At 40.9% G+C, this 21,178-nt stretch overlaps 1 protein-coding gene across 1 annotated transcript in view; it reads left to right on the top strand.

The window, feature by feature from the left end:
* The window catches only part of SOS2 (SOS Ras/Rho guanine nucleotide exchange factor 2), a 2,018,564-nt gene that overhangs the window by 1,951,186 nt on the left and 46,200 nt on the right, over positions 1-21,178 (top strand). Inside the window, exon 22 of the mRNA XM_044074288.1 lies at positions 16,569-16,675. Within this exon, the coding sequence (XP_043930223.1) occupies positions 16,569-16,675 (107 nt within the window). The remainder of the gene's footprint in view (positions 1-16,568; positions 16,676-21,178) is intronic.

Genomic DNA, 21,178 nt, shown 5'->3' with positions numbered 1-21,178 from the left:
TAAATGCATCACATGGCGTACTTTAATTACTTTCTCGGCCTGTGGCACTTCCTTTTCTTTAAAATAGGTTTGATGTTAACCTTATCATTAAGGCCAGGGGGCCGGTCCGCCTTGCATCTAATTATCCTCCTCAGTTCGCGTTCCAATGTGCAATTAAATAAATCACCACCCCTAACACTCTCAAATACTTCCTGTATCACTAAAAATAGAAAATTGTGATCGGGTCCAGACTGTTTGACATGTTTGGCCAGAGCATTAGTGTCAGAACCAATTCTGATATGGTACAAATGCTCTCTGATCCTTTCTTTGAGCATTCTATTGGTTTTTCCTATATAATAAGTGGTGCAGGCTTGGCACCTAGCTAAATATATAACATTCTTAGTTAAACAATTAGTTCCTGTGTTAAAATTGTATACAAAATTATTATGAGGATTAACAAAAGTCATGGAGGAGTCGATCGCATCACATTGATTACATCCACCACAGGGTTTGGTGTTATATTCAATATTCCTAGACTTAACCGGTGTATCAAAAATGTTCCTGTAGCACAGCATATTCCTAAGGTTAGGTTTGTTTTTATATATAACCTTAGGTCCATCACCTACCAGTGCACTCAAATCCGGGTCTAGCTTTAATACATGACAATGTTTATTCAAAAAATTCCTAAAATAAGTGGCATCTCTGGTGTAGAACATGGGAGCCCTTAGTGTTTGAAATGTATCCTTCACTGCAACACTATCCCTCACAGTATGTTCAGAAAAGTAGGGTTTAGCAGTGGAAGATCTTAATCCATCTACTTCCCTGATTTTCATATCTAGTGCATCAATAGAATAACCTCTCTCCTCAAACATATTCCTCAAATTAGTTAACTCATCTCTGTAACCTGTATAACTAGGATTCAACCTTGATGCCCTCATCAACTGGCCTTTCAATACGTTGTCAAAGACATATCTGGGATGCATACTCTGGCGGTGGAGAAAGGTGTTCTTATAACAAGATTTCCTGTATACGCACGTGTTCAATAGGCCGCTCTCCAGCTTATAGACACGAACATCCAAGAAATTGATAGATTCAGGGGAATAACACAACGTAAACTTCAAAAAACTAGTTGAGTGGTTGATCTTTTCAACAAATGACAAAAGATCATGAACGGTACCATGCCAAATAAAAAAGAGGTCGTCCACAAACCTCTTGTAACAACCCACATGGTCCTTAAATTCACTAGTATGGAAAAGAAACTCCTTCTCCCAATGGGCCATCACTACGTTGGCGTAGCTATTGGCACAAGGAGTGCCCATAGCTACGCCATCCTTCTGCATGTAAATAGCATCACCAAATACAAAAACATTCTTCTGTAAAATAGTCTCCATAAAGAGGCAAAGCATGTCTATCTTCTCTTCTGACAATGTGGACTGATCATGCAAGAAACATTGCATATACTTGACCCCTGTCTCATTAGGGATCACAGTGAAAAGGCTCACCACATCAAGGGTAACTAATAAGTAATCACCAGAGTCAGTCATCTCTTTCAAATACGTGTATAATTCCAATAGGAATTGCTTGCTATCTCTCAAAATATGAGGGACTTTATTAATCAAGGGTCGTGTAAAATATTCTATATACACTGACATTGGTTCCGTTAACCAACCTTGGCCTGCAACTATCGGTCTCATAGGTGGTTTAGTAAGAGATTTATGAACCTTGGGGAGTCCTTGAATCACAGGTATCCTAGGGTTAGTGACCTTTAAATAATCATATAAGTCTTTGGATATCAAACTCGATGCAACCAAGTCATCAAGCATAAAATAAACTTCAAAGACCATGTCAGTTATCCTATTCATATCTACCCTTTGATAGAATACCACATCGCCTAATAATTCCATCATAACATCTATATACATAGTAGTATCCATTATTACTATAGACCCACCCTTATCAGCTGGTCTAATAGCTACACTAGTGTCCGCTATCAATGTATCCAGAGCTCGTCTCTGTCTGTAACTTAAATTAGACGAATTCTTAGGTTTATTGCCTTCCTCAAAGTATGAATGAATCTCATTTTCAACCAACTTAGAAAATACATCCAATAAAGGATGTAACTGAGGTATATACAGGCTACTATTACGAAAGTCCCTACCATCATATACATCATTCCTCTGTCCAAAGTCAAGCTTCAACTGTATATTCCTAATGTATGCCTTCATATCTATGATCGAGTCAGCCAAATCTGCATTTCTGGTCGGAACAAAACTAAGTCCTTTATTCAAGACTTGTTCCTCATATGTGGTTAGAATCCTATTGGATATGTTAATAACTAACGTGCCACTGTTCTTTCCCACATTTTCTTGATTGTTGGGCCATAGGTTTCATTGCCAGAACCCTTCCTCTTCTGGCGGCCCCTGCTCATAGATCTGTTCCTCCCTGCCCGTTGTTGTTGAGCTATAGGGAAAGGAGTGTAAGTGTTCTGCCCAATGGGGGTGAGTGGATTGACCTCACTTATATGTGTCCTTCTCCTCACCACCATCTCCTCACTAGAATCACTTCTTATATCATTATTGCCACTATTAAGGGCTCTAATCCCTGCATTGACAATACTACCCATTTGCACTGATGCTTGTATTTGTGCATTCTCAGCTGCAAAGCGTTCCCCACTGTCACAAGCATTCTCAGCAACAAGGCGTTCCCCACCATCACAAACATTATTGTTCAAGGTACACATTTCATTAGATAAACCATTCACATTATTAGCAACCCTCTTGTCATGTCCAAGTCCATCAGTTATCACAGTAGATGTCTTGTCGCGTCTAGTAACAGGGCCATTATGTTCCATTCTGTCCCTGTTATCCTGGAATCTCGGCCAAGTAAAAATGTTGTTATTTTTAAAATCAGCTATATCCCTCATTATCTTGGTTTTCTTTTGCTCTAATATACGTTTCTCAAACAGAGATACGTTATCGAGCAACCTATCAAGTCTAACGTCTGTTTGTAAATCAGCGTATCTCATTCTAATATTATCATACATATCATTCACTGATTTACGGAGCAAGTTCTCTTCAGAAGAGTGAAAGTCATTAAGTAAACGCATGTAATTGAAACTCAACTCAAGGTTGAGTTTCTGCCATTTAAAAAGTAGTTCTGGATGTGCATTACCTGAAGTAGGCATCTTGAGCACACGTAGTCCACGAGGCACAATCTGCTTCGCCAAGCAGACTTCAAAATGATGGCGCTGCAATTGTAGCTTCTTTAATTTCAAAAATCAGCTTCCAAACGACCCAAATCTTCAGTTAGGTTAGCGTTACTATTCACATCTCCGTGCGGTTCCAATAATGGTTCATACGACATCAACAAGTTCTCCGTACCCAATACACAATTCCTGAAGCGTTCACCCTTCCGGTTCGGCTGGTCAACGTTCACCGGAACATAAGGTAGCTCAATATTACCAATTTCAGTATCCGCCATCCTCCTAGGTTCGTGCAACAAAATCAGAAAAACGATAACAGCATAAACAAGTGCACAGAACCAAAGGAGCCGTAACCCTGATGACAAAGTCTGAGCAAATGAATAAACCAAGGAAGACAGGGTTAGGTAGCGGAAAGTCTACAATATAGTTAGTGTCAAAACGAACCAAAAAGCAAAGCAGTTCCTTCACATCCAGTAGTGCTCTCAGTTGTTCAACAGAAAAAACGAACCAAACGTAATAGGACAAATACGTTTAATGCATATACGTTAGCGCTTTCACCCAAAAGACTTCTTCAGACGTTCAAATGCATATAAAAAACAGAAGTATTTATATTAACAAACTATAATCTGATTGGATGTCACCACTACGTAAACTTATTTAAAACAACCATGCTCATACAGTCTTAAGTCATGGTATACCATTAAAAATAAATACAAGATAAAGACTGAACTGCTCTATAATGCATTATAAAGTCCTATGCATACTATATAAACCATTTTAAAAAATATATATATATTTTAAATAATGCTAATAATGTGAATGGTTTATCTAATGAAATGTGTACCTTGAATAATAATGTTTGTGATGGTGGGGAACGCCTTGTTGCTGAGAATGCTTGTGACAGTGGGGAACGCTTTGCAGCTGAGAATGCACAAATACAAGCATCAGTGCAAATGGGTAGTATTGTCAATGCAGGGATTAGAGCCCTTAATAGTGGCAATAATGATATAAGAAGTGATTCTAGTGAGGAGATGGTGGTGAGGAGAAGGACACATATAAGTGAGGTCAATCCACTCACCCCCATTGGGCAGAACACTTACACTCCTTTCCATATAGCTCAACAACAACGGGCAGGGAGGAACAGATCTATGAGCAGGGGCCGCCAGAAGAGGAAGGGTTCTGGCAACGAAACCTATGGCCCAACAATCAAGAAAATGTGGGAAAGAACAGTGACACGTTAGTTATTAACATATCCAATAGGATTCTAACCACATATGAGGAACAAGTCTTGAATAAAGGACTTAGTTTTGTTCCGACCAGAAATGCAGATTTGGCTGACTCGATCATAGATATGAAGGCATACATTAGGAATATACAGTTGAAGCTTGACTTTGGACAGAGGAATGATGTATATGATGGTAGGGACTTTCGTAATAGTAGCCTGTATATACCTCAGTTACATCCTTTATTGGATGTATTTTCTAAGTTGGTTGAAAATGAGATTCATTCATACTTTGAGGAAGGCAATAAACCTAAGAATTCGTCTAATTTAAGTTACAGACAGAGACGAGCTCTGGATACATTGATAGCGGACACTAGTGTAGCTATTAGACCAGCTGATAAGGGTGGGTCTATAGTAATAATGGATACTACTATGTATATAGATGTTATGATGGAATTATTAGGCGATGTGGTATTCTATCAAAGGGTAGATATGAAGAGGATAACTGACATGGTCTTTGAAGTTTATTTTATGCTTGATGACTTGGTTGCATCGAGTTTGATATCCAAAGACTTATATGATTATTTAAAGGTCACTAACCCTAGGATACCTGTGATTCAAGGACTCCCCAAGGTTCATAAATCTCTTACTAAACCACCTATGAGACCGATAGTTGCAGGCCAAGGTTGGTTAACGGAACCAATGTCAGTGTATATAGAATATTTTACACGACCCTTGATTAATAAAGTCCCTCATATTTTGAGAGATAGCAAGCAATTCCTATTGGAATTATACACGTATTTGAAAGAGATGACTGACTCTGGTGATTACTTATTAGTTACCTTTGATGTGGTGAGCCTTTTCACTGTGATCCCTAATGAGACAGGGGTCAAGTATATGCAATGTTTCTTGCATGATCAGTCCACATTGTCAGAAGAGAAGATAGACATGCTTTGCCTCTTTATGGAGACTATTTTACAGAAGAATGTTTTTGTATTTGGTGATGCTATTTACATGCAGAAGGATGGCGTAGCTATGGGCACTCCTTGTGCCAATAGCTACGCCAACGTAGTGATGGCCCATTGGGAGAAGGAGTTTCTTTTCCATACTAGTGAATTTAAGGACCATGTGGGTTGTTACAAGAGGTTTGTGGACGACCTCTTTTTTATTTGGCATGGTACCGTTCATGATCTTTTGTCATTTGTTGAAAAGATCAACCACTCAACTAGTTTTTTGAAGTTTACGTTGTGTTATTCCCCTGAATCTATCAATTTCTTGGATGTTCGTGTCTATAAGCTGGAGAGCGGCCTATTGAACACGTGCGTATACAGGAAATCTTGTTATAAGAACACCATTCTCCACCGCCAGAGTATGCATCCCAGATATGTCTTTGACAACGTATTGAAAGGCCAGTTGATGAGGGCATCAAGGTTGAATCCTAGTTATACAGGTTACAGAGATGAGTTAACTAATTTGAGGAATATGTTTGAGGAGAGAGGTTATTCTATTGATGCACTAGATATGAAAATCAGGGAAGTAGATGGATTAAGATCTTCCACTGCTAAACCCTACTTTTCTGAACATACTGTGAGGGATAGTGTTGCAGTGAAGGATACATTTCAAACACTAAGGGCTCCCATGTTCTACACCAGAGATGCCACTTATTTTAGGAATTTTTTGAATAAACATTGTCATGTATTAAAGCTAGACCCGGATTTGAGTGCACTGGTAGGTGATGGACCTAAGGTTATATATAAAACAAACCTAACCTTAGGAATATGCTGTGCTACAGGAACATTTTTGATACACGGGTTAAGTCTAGGAATATTGAATATAACACCAAACCCTGTGGTGGATGTAATCAATGTGATGCGATCGACTCCTCCATGACTTTTGTTAATCCTCATAATAATTTTGTATACAATTTTAACACAGGAACTAATTGTTTAACTAAGAATGTTATATATTTAGCTAGGTGCCAAGCCTGCACCGCTTATTATATAGGAAAAACCAATAGAATGCTCAAAGAAAGGATCAGAGAGCATTTGTACCATATCAGAATTGGTTCTGACACTAATGCTCTGGCCAAACATGTCAAACAGTCTGGACCCGATCACAATTTTCTATTTTTAGTGATACAGGAAGTATTTGAGAGTATTAGGGGTGGTGATTTATTTAATTGCACATTGGAACGCGAACTGAGGTGGATAATTAGATGCAAGGCGGACCGGCCCCCTGGCCTTAATGATAAGGTTAACATCAAACCTATTTTAAAGAAAAGGAAGTGCCACAGGCCGAGAAAGTAATTAAAGTACGCCATGTGATGCATTTATTATCACATCCTTTCTATGATATGCACTTTGGGCTACCCCCTTTTATTAGATATCCATTTTTCTCACCACAGATCTATTTCCATTTGTCATGTATAATATTTTTTAGTTTAGTGTATCCCCTTTTCTTGTTGTATGTATTTATGTACTTATATAGACATGTAGAATGTAATGTAGTGCATGTCTTATGTTTTTTCATCTATTTTTAAAATATATATATATATTTTAAAATGGTTTATATAGTATGCATAGGACTTTATAATGCATTATAGAGCAGTTCAGTCTTTATCTTGTATTTATTTTTAATGGTATACCATGACTTAAGACTGTAAGAGCATGGTTGTTTTAAATAAGTTTACGTAGTGGTGACATCCAATCAGATTATAGTTTGTTAATATAAATACTTCTGTTTTTTATATGCATTTGAACGTCTGAAGAAGCCTTTTGGGTGAAAGCGCTAACGTATATGCATTAAACGTATTTGTCCTATTACGTTTGGTTCGTTTTTTCTGTTGAACAACTGAGAGCACTACTGGATGTGAAGGAACTGCTTTGCTTTTTGGTTCGTTTTGACACTAACTATATTGTAGACTTTCCGCTACCTAACCCTGTCTTCCTTGGTTTATTCATTTGCTCAGACTTTGTCATCAGGGTTACGGCTCCTTTGGTTCTGTGCACTTGTTTATGCGTATATGCTTCAAGGTGACCAGTGTCTCACTTTTTGTGCCACGAAAAACTCAGTCCTATTTGATTCTTTGCAAAGCCAGGGGCAAACATCCATATTAGGGCTCTAAATTTACAACAGCAAATAAACAAAACTTGCTGGAGGGATAGGTTCCTAACACAGTGTATTCCTAGCCTATGACATAAGTTACCACTACAGATCAAGCAATGTATTAATTTGTCTGCCTTGAGGCTTGTCTTGATGACTGGATTGGTAGACCTAAATTTACACCAGTGTTATCATGTCGGGCCATGCCTGATATGAGAGATGAGCACTGTTAAGTACTTGTAAAGGTGGCAAGAACTTTTAAGTCTGCTTAAAGATCTGTTATGCTTAAATATATAGTATGACTAGGCCTGTTATGGCCCCTGTGATCACTTACCTAGTATTGTCCCTATGTGCATATCAATATTGTTGATGGAAGCTAATCAGTGACTTCTTCTGATGGTTATGGTAAGCTTATTCTATAATGTTGGAGGCCATTGCACAATACATCTCACACACTTTTTTGTCCTGCTAATACAATATTTTTAAATATTAGGTTCCCCAGTCTAATATCAGCTCCCCAGCAGTGCATTCCAGGCATTGACTTTTAAATAAAATTGCATCAGAAATTTCTTTGTAGATCAGACAAAGGTCACGTCTGTGTAATCTGTAAGAAAAAGAATAGAATAACTCTTCTTGAAAGCTAAATTTTCCAAACATACAATTTTCTGTGACAAAATCATTGTACTTTTTCAAGTTGTTTTAAGTGGTTTGTTTGGAAGCTATAAAATGCAGTACAATATTTGGTAATGGTTTGGATAATTGAAGTTTAAAGTGGTACGGTGATATCCTAGATATCCCTGAAGTGACTGTACATGCTATTTAGAATTAGGTGGTCTGCAGAATATATATATTTTTAATTGGTTCACATTTACTAAATGAGACAGTTGAGCTGGGCTAATAACCTTTTTTCAGTAGAAGCCCAGAGAGAAAAGCTGCACAGAATGTGTATTACAATGCACACATCAAAGTAGTTCTGATTGTGACGTATTTCATATGTAGATTAGATAAAAATGTACTTATTAATAAAAATACAGTACAAGTAAGACAAGACTTAAAGTTGTTCTCATAAAGTCGTATAGTGATTCAGGAAAAACATGTTAAACAGATCCTCAGGTATCAACAAATATGAAATTACTGAAAAACGATCATTGAATGAAACCCATAAAACAAAACAAACACACGAGAAGGAAAAGAACAGTCCAATCCAAATCAGTTTAGCCCTTTCTTATAACTAGAGTTCCAAGTATTAACTTATTTCATCCTTAATGGAAAATTATGTCTAAGGCTTAATGTTCAAATCTGACAAATAGTAATCACCATTCTGCTGTTAAAACAAATGCTTGAGGAGATACACAAGTTACATCCAAGAATCATAAAACACAAAAAAAAAGAACAAGAAGTTTATCATTTTCATCAGGAATGTCAGCTCAGGTAGTAGTAGTAGTTTGGAGTTATGCCATCTGCACTGCATACTATAGCAAGACAAAGAGATGTAAACATACCCATTTGCATTTTGCCCTTGGAGCTGATTGGGTAAAAATCTGATCTGAAGTAGTCTTTATTTTATCTTCAACGTGTGAGTTCCAGGATCCATATCTGATCCGAATCGGGTGCATATCCAGCATTTGATCCAAGCTCAAAGCTCCTCCCCATACCCATAATGCTCCCGTCTCCTTCCTCCCTTCAGATCTCGTTTGCCGCCTGTAATGTCCATATCGTGATCCAAGCTCTCTGCATAAGAAGTTATGCTAAGTGTTGTTTCTGGGTTTAAAATCTCCCTTTTTCTCTCTGTATTTTTCTTTTCTACCTCCCCCCCCCCCCACCTCGTGTTTTCATTGGTAAAAAAAAAAATCTTTCTCTTTCCCCCTTTTTTCCTTGCATGGATGGTCTGAGTGATAGTGAGTGTGTTGGGCCTTAGGTTGGGATATGTCAGGCACTCCCAAACCTGGCTTCAGAAAGTGTACAGAGTGTGGCCATAAGCTCTCCCCAGCTGATGTGTCTTGGGGCAGCCCATCTCCAGATCCCCTGTTCCATATTGTGGGTTTAATCCCCCGGCACATAAGAACAGGAGGGACAAATTAATCCTTAAGGGCCTTCTTCCCTCTTTGGGGGCTCAAGTCTCTGTGCCCCTGACTTCTGCCCCTGCCTCCTCCCCGACCTCTTGGACTCGTACTCCTGCCAAGAGGCCTGGGGATGGAGGCAAATCTGCTAAAAAGGATAGACTAAGGAAGCAATCTCCGGATCGCTTGGCTCTGGCCCACCCTCCACCAAAAGTTAGGTCGGCTCTGAGACCAGAGTCTCCCTGGCTTCATTCTCCCCAGAACCGTAGGAGCCCCGGATCGAGTCGCTGACTCAGTCTTCTCCTCACTGCCTTTCCAGGCCAGTGACAGTCGCCTCCTCCTCCCACTCCACTCGGAGCCTTAGTGAAGCGGAGATGGATAGGATGATGCAGAAGTTCATCTGCACCGAGATACAGATGGGAGTCTTGCCTGCCCCCTCTTCCTCCTTTGCAGGGAGCACACAGCCCTTTTTCATCTCGATTACTCCTTCTCCGATCCAGCCTTTGGTTTCGGAGCCCTTGGATCTGAGCACTCTCGGTGTCGAGGGGCCATCGCCAATGGTACCTTGTACCTCGACACCGGCTATGACCTTGAGCAGGTTGGATCCGACTGGCTCAGATCCGACAAGCTCTTGGAGCCATAGCCTGAGCGTTGGATCCAAGGGGTTAGTGTCGGCTCCGAGTGTGTCAGAGCACAGCCTTCCTCTCTGTATCTTGGTGCCTGTAGGCTTGGCTCTGACTCCCCTATTGGGTCAAAGGGTGACGGCTCCTATTGTGCTTTCCCAGGATGTCTGTTCCCCTTCAACTTTTGATATGGTGGAGAGGGTTCTCTTGATTTCCTTGAGAACCTTGACCATCTCTTCCTCGGACTCTGCCCCGACTTCTTCTGTTTCTGGTATGGTTCCGGCCATCCTGCCATCTCAGGGACAGCCTGCTGCCACTTTGCCTCAGGAAGCTTCCGCTTTGGGAGCAGCAAGACATTGGCGAGTCCTCCCTAGAGATCCCCACTGAGAAGATCCCTCGCAAGCGTACTTGCAAAAGGAGGCACTTAGACTCCCCAGCTCTCACCGAAGACACTTATTTGGAGGAAGGGGAAGCTTCTTCCCAGTCACCTCCTTGAGGATGTCTCCTTTGGAGACATCATGGAACTCCTTAGCCAGTGAGGGGTGTGGTCTGCCCAGAAGCCTACCTCAAAAGAATCAGTGTTCCTTGAGGTATTTGGTGCAAGACCCTTTACTTCCTGGGTGTCCCCTCTCACAGATCCTTTAGTGGATCTCATTACATCTCAGGCGTGGAAGGAACCGGACATGGTGGAGCCCATTCCCAAATGTCCAGATAAGGTCTTGAGCCCCCCATCAAATAGACTATACTGGAACAAGGGGTCTCCTGATGATGCCATGGTGGTGGCAGCAGGCACTAGGAAGGATCTCTCTCAGGAGAGCGCTATGGTCCATCCTCCTGACCAAGGGTCAAGGGCGATGGACCATTTTGGGAAGTGGGTGTATGCTTCAGTGACCTTCTCTGGGCACTTAATTACATGGCACATATGATTCGGCTGCAGGGAGACTTGGTTAAGGGGTTTACTGAGTCGACCCAGGAGTCCATGTTGGCAGATGACAAGAAGATTTTCTCCGCTCGTATGGCCACTCTAAAGTCAGTTGCGAATACCTCCATGTGCCTCCTCTCCCATGCAACTGGATGAGCCACTAAGGAGCTGGTACAGGCGTTGTCATCAGGCGACACACCTGGTTCTGGCTCTGTCAGTTTTTGGAACCTTTTAAGACATATTTTACCAATGCCCCTTACGATGGTACTTCCCTGCTTGTGAAGTCGGTATGTGAGGCTCTAGTTCAGAGTGAGAAGGCTGGGAAGATTCTGTCACTGGGATCCGCTTCTCGGCCCCTCAACAATCTTTCTCTAGGAATCAGTGAGGGACCAAGAAGATGTGGTTCTGGAAATCTGAGAATTTTCCCTGAGACACTCGGGACTCACCATCCCCCAGGGGCAGAGGGGGATTTGATAGATGTCACCCTAGAGGTAGAGGGGGGTCTGAGAAATTATAAGTCTCAAAAACCTTTCTCAGACAGACCCGCTCAGCAACCCTGAAGGGTTGCCCAACTGCTCGTCTCTGGAGGCAGTCTGAGGCCGTCTGTCATTGCACTTAATGGAGTGGGAGTCCATTACAAAAGATTGTTTGGTGTTGTGAATTATATGCAGAGGCTATTCAGTCCCCTTCCTTGAGCCACCTCCACTGCCTAAACACCTCCCAGATGTTCCAGCCACGCACAGGGAGGATGCAGTATTGGAAATAGCAAAGCTGCTAAGAAAGCGAGTCATCCAACCCGTCCCCCTAGACCATTCCAGATCAGGTATTTATTCCAGGTTCTTTTTGGTGCCAAAGAAAATGGGGGAACCTAAGACCCATTTTGGATCTATCCACCTTGAACCCGTCTGTGGCCAAGGTGAAATTCCAGATAGTCACCCTTCAGTCTATCCCATCCTTCCTGCAGGAGAACGATTGGATGTGCTCGCTCGACCTCCAGGATGTGTACTATCGTATCAAGATGGACAGACTCTCCTGTAGGTTTCTCCACTTCTGGCTAGGAGCCAATCATTATCAGTTCAGAGCGCTCCCCTTTGGTCTCACCACAGCCCCCAGGGTGTTTATCAAAGTGATGTCAGTAGTAGTGGCTCACCTGAGACTCTAGGGCATTCAGGTATTTCCCTACCTGTATAATTGGCTCCTCACTGCCTTGTCCAAGCATCAACTCTGTCAAGTGAGGGAGTCCTTTCTCCTTCTGGTCCAGAGGTTGGGCATTACAGTCGATCTAAACTAATCCTCTCTGACCGCGGTCCAAACCTTAGACTTCATTGGGGTGCGAATAGACACAATTCGAACCAGTGAGTTTCTTACTCCAGACAGAATACGCAGTCTGACGCTACATGTCCTGTGCATTATTCAAACTCACTCTCCAACAGTGGAAATTGTATTAAGGGCGTTGGGGTCCATGGCGGCCACGATCAATCTATTGGCCTTGGCACCCCTTCACATGTGAATCCTTCAGTGGACCCTGTCAGTGCAATGGTCTCTGTTAGATCTTCCGTTGGTGCACCCTGTCCGAATCTCTCAAGTGTGCAGGGACTCCCTTTGGTGGTGGATTCATTCCTCGGATCTGGTTCGGGGATGTCCCTTTCACCCACCTTTTCCCATGGCCATGGTGACTATGAATGCCTCCCAGCTGGGGCACTGCTCAGAAAGGACAGTCCAAGGCATGTGGTCCCCCTACGTGACCAATTTGCATATCAGTGTCCTGGAGATGAGGGGGTGCTTCTAGTGTTGCAGGCCTTCCATGCCCATCTCCCTTCAGGAACAATTGCTATCCAGACAGACAGAGTATGTCTGTGGTCTGGTACATCAACAAACAAGGGGGAACCAGATCTTGTCCCCTATGTCGCGAGGCCATAAGAGTATGGGAATGGGCAATCTCCACCAGCCATTTTCTGGTGGCAACACACATTCTGGGGAGGTCCAACATTCTAGCAGTCAGGCTCACCATTCTGATGCCTCACAAGTGGTCTCTGAATCCCTCAGTAGCGGAGCAGATCTTTCAAAAGTGGGGTCAGCCTTGCTGCGCTCTATTTGCCTCTCCATCCAACGTGAAATCCAGCGAGTTCTTCGCACTGAACCCCCCCTCAGGGGGAAGCCCCCAGAGACCCTCTAATTCATGCTTGCCCCCCCCATCTTTTGTATGCTTATCTTCCTCTTCCTTTAATATCAAAATTTCTTCAGAAAGCTCACAGGCTGGGGAGCTTGGTTATCCTCATTAGCACATTCTGGCTTCATCAAGTCTGGTTTCCCTCTCTGAGGTCTCATATGGTGGCTCCACCATGGATGTTGGATCCAGTTATGGATGTCGTATGTCATCCCTCTGGGACTCACCATCCAGACCTGGACAGTCTAAAACTCACTGCTTGGCTGCTTCAGTTCCCATGATAGTCAGGACTCCCGGATTATCCTCTCCCGTTAAAAGAATTCTAGTGGTGGCTCATAAGTCCTCCACCAGAAAAGGTACTCCAGCAAATGGAAACGTTTTTCTATCTGGGCCTCTCAGCATGCATTAGATCCTTTCACGGCTGCAGTTCCTGCAGTGTTGGAATTTTTATCAGGAATTTTTCAACAAGGTGCTTGCTTTTCTACTGTCAAAGTTCAACTTGCGGCAATTTCTAATTATCATGGGGATAATATGACTTCCTTAGCATCTTCAAAGCTTTGTAAGGTCTTCCTCAAAGGTACTTCTTTTCTTCGTCCCCCGATAAAGGACCCTACACCACAGTGGGATCTTACCCTAGTACTTCAAGCCTTAGTTGCACCCCCTTTTGAACCTGCAGCCTCATTGGATATGCAGTTTCTGTCCTGGAAGATTGGCTTTGTGATTGCCATTACTTCTGCTAGGAAAGTTTTGGAACTTCAGGATCTATCGATCAAAGCCCCTTATATGATTTTTCATAAGGACAGGGTGTATCTGCATATTAATCCATCTTTTCTACCCAAAGTAGCTTCAGAAGAAAATATTAACCAGGTAATCAATCTACCGGTCTTCTTTCCAAATTTTCAAAACAAGGGAGAATACAAAATGTATGTACGAGACATGCACAGACAGTTAGTTTCTACTTGTACAGGACATAAACCTTTCATAAATCTGACCAACGTTTCATTTCTTACTCCAAACCCTTTTTAGGGAAAACAATTTCCAAAGTTACTATCACCCATTGGATTTCTCATTGTATTATTCAGGCATATATCAGCCAGAGAGATTTCCCAGCCAAGTCAGGTGAAAGTGCATTCCACCAGGTCTATGGCCACGTCAGCAACTTTTTGGTCCAGAGTTTCATTAGATGATATTTGTTCTGCGGCCACTTGGTCCTCATCCCATACCTTCATCCCACATTCTAAATTGGACATTGTATCCAGGAACAGGGCATCCTTTGGCTCTGCCATGCTGCGGAATATCCTTCCATGAGGGCCTCCCAGGTGTCTGGTAGTTGGGACTCTCTCCCATAGGTTGAAGATCAAATGAAGACAACTACTTCAGATAAAAAAAGTTATGTACTCACCATAACGTTCCATCTGAGTAGTTGCTCTTCATTTGTCTTCAACCATCCCTCCCTCCTTCCCCCTTGCCGTGTGCGAACTGCTGGTGTCTATAATGCAGGTCACACCATAAGGTGTCTTTTGTCCTTGTTTTTTTTTTTCTGGCACGGACTAGTCTGTGTTGGGTCAGGCGTTGGGACTGGATTGGACAGCAAACTCAATCTGAAGGGAAGGAGGAGACAGGAGCATTATGGGTAAGGGGAGGAGCTTGGATCAGATGCTGGATATGCAGCTGAGTCAGATCCGATACAGATCCAGGAACCCACAAGTTGAAGACAAATGAAAAACAACTACTCAGATGGAAAATTATGGTGAGTACATAACTTCTTTTTCCATTTCAGAGAAGCCATGCATCTCAGATGTGTGCATTATTATTACTGGTTTCCCTGAAATATTCAAGCCACCTGATATGCTATTCAGGGCACAACTGCTTCACATTTTGAAAAGATCAACTTTCCAATTTAATAGAAATGACTAACCTTCCAATTTGTTACCGTGCTTCATAACTTCATATGTTCAGGCTGTTAGTTCCATTTAGAAAACAGGTTGTCTTTTACAGGAGCACACTACTCTTTAGGTTTCATAATGATGGTGCATTCACTCTTTCAAAGCTCAAGTTTATACACACTGCAAGGAGAAAGTCCTTAACCAAGTTGGGACCTGTTGGTTGGAAAAGTATCACCTAATTTGAGAAGTAACCAGTGCTTGCTTCAGAATTAACTTGCTTTCCCTTCTAATATTGCAGGCTATGTGCATTTGCTTTAACGATGATGAATATTTGCTTTCACTGCACGCACAGGTATCTGTGTGTTTTTCTATAACTTTTACAGCATATGCATTTACACTCCTTCAGTCTGATGAGTTCCCTTTCTTTTTTTTGTTTCATTGTTTTTCTCTCCTTTATTGTTGTTATGCAGAAATAAATTCTTCTTGCCGTCTTATTTATTTTGATCTTGTACACTTTCTTGGACAATTTGGTAGCTCACAGGTAAGATTTCTACTTCAGAGTTCAAGGGTCTAGTCCTGAACTCCAAACATTTTGCGAAGTTTTCATGTTGTTCCATTGTTGGTGTGGGTTTTCTTCTGCTGTTTCTTTTCACTTCCCTTCAATTACAACAAATTGCCCACATACAGATTCCATTTACTCTTATCCCTATTAGCCACATATTCATGTATAATTGCAGTAGTTCATGTAATTAAATGAGTAATTTTGTGAGGCTTTCCTGGATTACTTATGGCAAACAATGGTCATCGTTTTTTAGGGTCTTTCTTTTCTTTTCTTTTCTTTTCATTTTTCGTTTTTGAGGTGAAGCTTGTTGTAAAGTTTATTCAGTGGTTGCCTAAGTTATGTTCTATACAAATTACTGTTTAATGCAGTATTATTCTTTTTTTTTTTTTTTTTACTTAGACTGCGGTGGTGGTGCTGCGGTAGCGTTGTCGCCTCACAGTAAGACATTGTCCTGTTCGATTCTCAGCTAGAGCGTCTTCTGTGTGGAGACATGCGTGAATGTGAATACATTTGTTGAAGGTTGTGCACCAGGTACGACAACTCGGCATGTAAAAATCTACTGCCAATCATTAGCGGACCGGAGTTCCACTGTGGTGACCCCTAACCGGGAAAAGCCGAAAGACACAACATAGTCACAACTGAAAAGGATCCATCATTTCAGCTGATATGGGTTAACAGCTTAGAAAAAATGTTGTATGAATAAGTGAATGATTGAGAATTTTACTTTTGTTTTACATTAGTCTACTAGTTTATTAGTTTGAGAACCAATCCTTGAAAGTGTTATTTTGCTCTTTCTGTGCAATGCACTTTTTCATTTACAGATTATGTTTTTTCTTATTTCAGAATCTTACTCAAGTTCATGCGGAAGTTTACATCGGTTAAGTGAGGATTTTCTGATTCCTCCTCCACTTCCTCCACGAAAAAAGGAACACGATCCTACTAATTCAAAGGTATGTCTGTGGGTTTTAATTTTAAATTTGTGTGGTAAAACATACGCTAAAATTGCTCTAATATATTTGGCAGGTCGCAACAATTTTTTTTTAATTACCCTCTCATTGTTGTTCCTGCTTTTGTTTTTCTTCCTCAGCATCATTGCTTTAGAATAGAGGTATACAAACTGCGTGTTAAGTAGCTACAGTTGAACATTGAACCAAATGGCTATAGATGCACAAGCTTATGTGACCAAGACTGCGAAACTTCATGGACCTGTGTGAACCTCGCAAGTTTCCATGTTTTGTGGTTAGTTCGCATTTCAACCCAGCGCTCATTGCCTCCAGTAATTTTTTTTGCTCTGTCAGCCATTAACCCCATCCCGGTCATTTAGTCCATGCACTCCCTATCACTGGGATGAAGGGTGAACTGGAGGGACCATCATTTAGACAAACAATAGGGATGATTCAAGCTTTTTCTGAGTATGCTGTAGCCCCAGGATGCACCTAGGAATGCACTGTGGAGGGTAAGTGCACTAGGCTGACCATGGAGGATGTCTCCTCACTTTTGCTAGGGGCATTCTTCCAAGCAGCCCTGCTTTCCCCCTGAAACATGGGTGGTGTTTTCCCAGGTCCCCACCAGGAAATTCACACCACTCAGGAGCACATCCCTACCTTCTGTGAGTAGGTCATGTCCTTTCACTCTTCTCCCTTCCTGTTTGCTCACTAATCAAACCCAAGTCACCTGGGTCACAGTCAGGGCTTTATCCTTTCTGCACCATGGAGCCAGGCTCACTGCTTCCACTGTTACAGAAGTTTTTACCCAGAGTACACCACTGGCCAGCTGAGTTCATTTAGCAAGCCTGATTCCCAGAGAAGCTGTACATGGACTTGGTAGTAAGTGTCTACAATTTAGTCTGCCATCATAGAGTACAACTGAGGAAGAGATCCCTGATGTGGAGTGATCCCTAGTAGAGACCAGAGGGCAAGCTGTCATGACACAGAGTAGCAAGGGCCATACAGCTCACATGAGATGGTAATTTCATGTGCTTATGGAAGCTTGCACACTGCGCAGATGAGGCCACACAGTGTACTGCACATTACAAGCTTATATAACACAGAAATGTGAATGATAAGTCATATAAAAATCTCATGTCATGCAAGTGGCTTCATAGTATAAAAGAATAAAGCCCAGATTATGATCTGAGTTTGATTAGTGGATCGATTGATAGAGAAGCTGGATTGGGAAGGGTAGGTGTGAGCAGTGATGCCAGTTCACCCATCCTAGAGGGAGTGATTGTTTTGGTTGGCTGATCGTCATCCGGCAGAGGCTTGCAGGCACTGACTGCAGCCAGGACCCGGGAACATTGCTTTAGTTTTACAAAGCTGTTGATGGTAGCCCTTATTAGCATGCTTGCAGAAACACCCTAATGCAAGAGCGGGGCATTGTTGACCTTTGCAGTGATATGGATACCCACACCAGCTAACGAGGTGCATTTAGAGTCTAATAGAAACACTATCATTGCCAGCACAGGCAGATGCAGCCAGGGTCCAGAATATGGGCAGTGATTAGACATATTCTTTGGTTGTTGTTGTAATTTGATTGTTTTGAGTAAAAGTGTTATATAGTAAAAACTGTTGGCGTTTGTGATTTAAAAATAATATGGAAAAACATGTCTAATAAGCAGACCTGTTAAAAAGTAAAAGATGATGAAGAAGCATTTTTATTTACTGAATTTGTTGATTATAAAGGCAGACAGTACAGTGAATAAAATACTAAGTTGGATGGAATAGCAAGGAAGATAAATTGGTGGGGCAAGTGACTACAGTTGTGCTTTTAGGTCAAATTAATGAAAACTTTTAAAAGTGAGATCAATAAACTGAGTGCACAACTTGCAAGCAACAAAGCAGAAACTAAGGAACGGGAGACCGTGTATGTTATGAACTGTTGGGTGGCTGCTATTAAGAAATTGCAAAAGTAGAAAATGGAAATTTAAAAAAAAATTTTGCACATGTATTAATCAAGTTGGAGATATTGAAAGACAAGAACATCTGGAAGAAAACTATTTGAATTGTAGGAGTTGTGGAAAGGAAGAAGGATAAGATTGTGCGACTTTTGTTCAAGAAGAATTGCCATGTTGGACTTGTTTACATGTTGGGGAGATGAAATATGAGCAAGCTCATAGATTTTGTGATCATCATTCCCACTATCTCAGTGGCATTTTGGGTTACCTACCAAGGTAACAGAGCACTGGCCAGCTTTCAAAAGCTCAGACTCCTCTCCCTTCCTGTGACAGCTGATTGGCTGAACATTTATGGCACGCAAAGACGACGGTCATCTAAGTCTTCACAAGACCAACTGCTGACTTTTCTAGCTTACTGCTCAGATAAGCCCAATTTGGTGACCCCTTCCTCTCATTTTATTATTAGATTTATTATTCTCTATTTTTATGTTGATTAATAAAAGCATGTATTTACTTTAATATTTGTCTGTTATTTACTGTAATTCCTGTGGGAATTTCTGCATGTAGCAGTGTTTATTTGGCTTCATCTTTGACAAATGCTTCTTTTACTGTTTCTGAGGAAATGTTCATTATTCCTCTCATAAGTGCTATTAGACACTTGAGGCCTTCATTACTGTTGTTGCTCTACTTTATTTTCATCATTTGACAGGAAAATATTGTAGCACTTAGTTTTTTTTCCCCCGCACCATTTATACATTAGTTACTATATGTATGACTCTGCTCTGTATGTTTTTAACATCGGATCACAATTTTACCAAGAATTATTTGAATGTACTTTAGAGACTTTACTTTCCCTGATAGTAAATTACAGTTTAAGTTTCTGTTAGACATTATTTATGGCAGTTTAACATAGTTAAAGTGTGTGGAGCTAATTTTAGCACTGGTTTGGCACATTGCTTACGTTGGTGTTTGGACTTTGTCTACTAGAAAAGCTTTAATGTCTGTCAGTTGTAAAATAAGTTTGAACACATTTCAAACTTTTTTTTTTGTGATAACAGCACATTTTGTTAGAGTTTAGTTGTGTGGGGACATACTTGTTACTAGAGAATTTAAGTGCATGTTGTAATGCATTATCTAGTCCTGTCAGTTTAATATTTTGGCTGATGTTCTCTCCACTGACTTGATGAATCCTAACTCTTGCACCTCTCTACCCAATCTAGTCTGGCTGTAACTAAAAAGAAAAACAAATATATATATACATATATATATATATATATATATATATATATATATATATATATATATATAAACCTCAGCTTTGGCCGGCTAAGAACTTGCTGTATTCAACTGGACGTATAAGAGAATTTAAGTACCTTTATCTGCAATTTTTTTTCAAAAAAATACAATATTTAAATTGATTTTAACTGTGTGTTGCAGGAATATTAACTGAACTGGAAGTTAGTCAGTGTTTGCTGAATTTTGTTATTTGCTAGTAATTGCAGGTGTGGGGGGAGCCAGATTCTTTGATTTCCTGTCCTTGCCTATTTAAGTGGTACAGTGTGAAATATTTTCTGCTTAAAAACCTCAGCTTTGGCCGGCTAAGAACTTGCTGTATTCAACTGGACGTATAAGAGAATTTAAGTACCTTTATCTGCACTTTTTTTTCAAAAAATACAGTATTTAAATTGATTTTAACTGTGTGTTGCAGGAATATTAACTGAACTGGAAGTTAGTTAGTGTTTGCTGAATTTTGTTATTTGCTAGTAATTACAGGTGTGGGGGTAGCCACATTCTTTGATTTCCTGTCCTTGCCTATTTAAGTGGTACAGTGTGAAATATTTTCTGCTTAAAAACCTCAGCTTTGGCCGGCTAAGAACTTGCTGTATTCAACTGGATGTATAAGAAAATTTAAGTACCTTTATCTGCACTTTTTTTCAAAAAATACAGTATTTAAATTGATTTTAACTGTGTGTTGCAGGAATATTAACTGAACTGGAAGTTAGTCAGTGTTTGCTGAATTTTGTTATTTGCTAGTAATTACAGGTGTGGGGGTAGCCACATTCTTTGATTTCCTGTCCTTGCCTGTTTAAGTGGTACAGTGTGAAATATTTTCTGCTTAAATCCTCAGCTTTGGCCGGCTAAGAACTTGCTGTATTCAACTGGACGTATAAGAGAATTTAAGTACCTTTATCTGCACTTTTTTTTTAAAAAAATACAGTATTTAAATTGATTGCAACTGTGTGTTGCAAGAATATTAACTGAACTGGAAGTTTTGACTCTGCTCTTCAGTTAGTCCCAGCCACCCTCCCTGTTTTTGTTTTGGTGTTAATCTTAGTGGCCTTCAAACTGCCCGCCCCTCTTGTAAATTTGTGTTTGGATACTCCTTCTGGGCCCATCTCATTTGCTCACTCAACTGAGTGCAGTGAGATCATATTTTGATTTCAGGCACTCCTACTGTGTACAAAGAGAGCATCTGGGAAACAGAAAAAAAAAAAGTAAGCTTGTTTCCTGCCTTTCCTGTTAAGTGGTATAGACTATTTGTAGGCTTCTGAGCCCCCAA

Source organism: Protopterus annectens, chromosome 6.part0 (assembly GCF_019279795.1).
Source record: "Protopterus annectens isolate FY-2018-M chromosome 6.part0, PAN1.0, whole genome shotgun sequence".
Taxonomy (NCBI): domain Eukaryota; kingdom Metazoa; phylum Chordata; order Ceratodontiformes; family Protopteridae; genus Protopterus; species Protopterus annectens.
The sequence above is the reverse complement of the archived record's forward strand: the minus strand, read 5'-3'. Positions and strand labels throughout refer to the sequence as shown.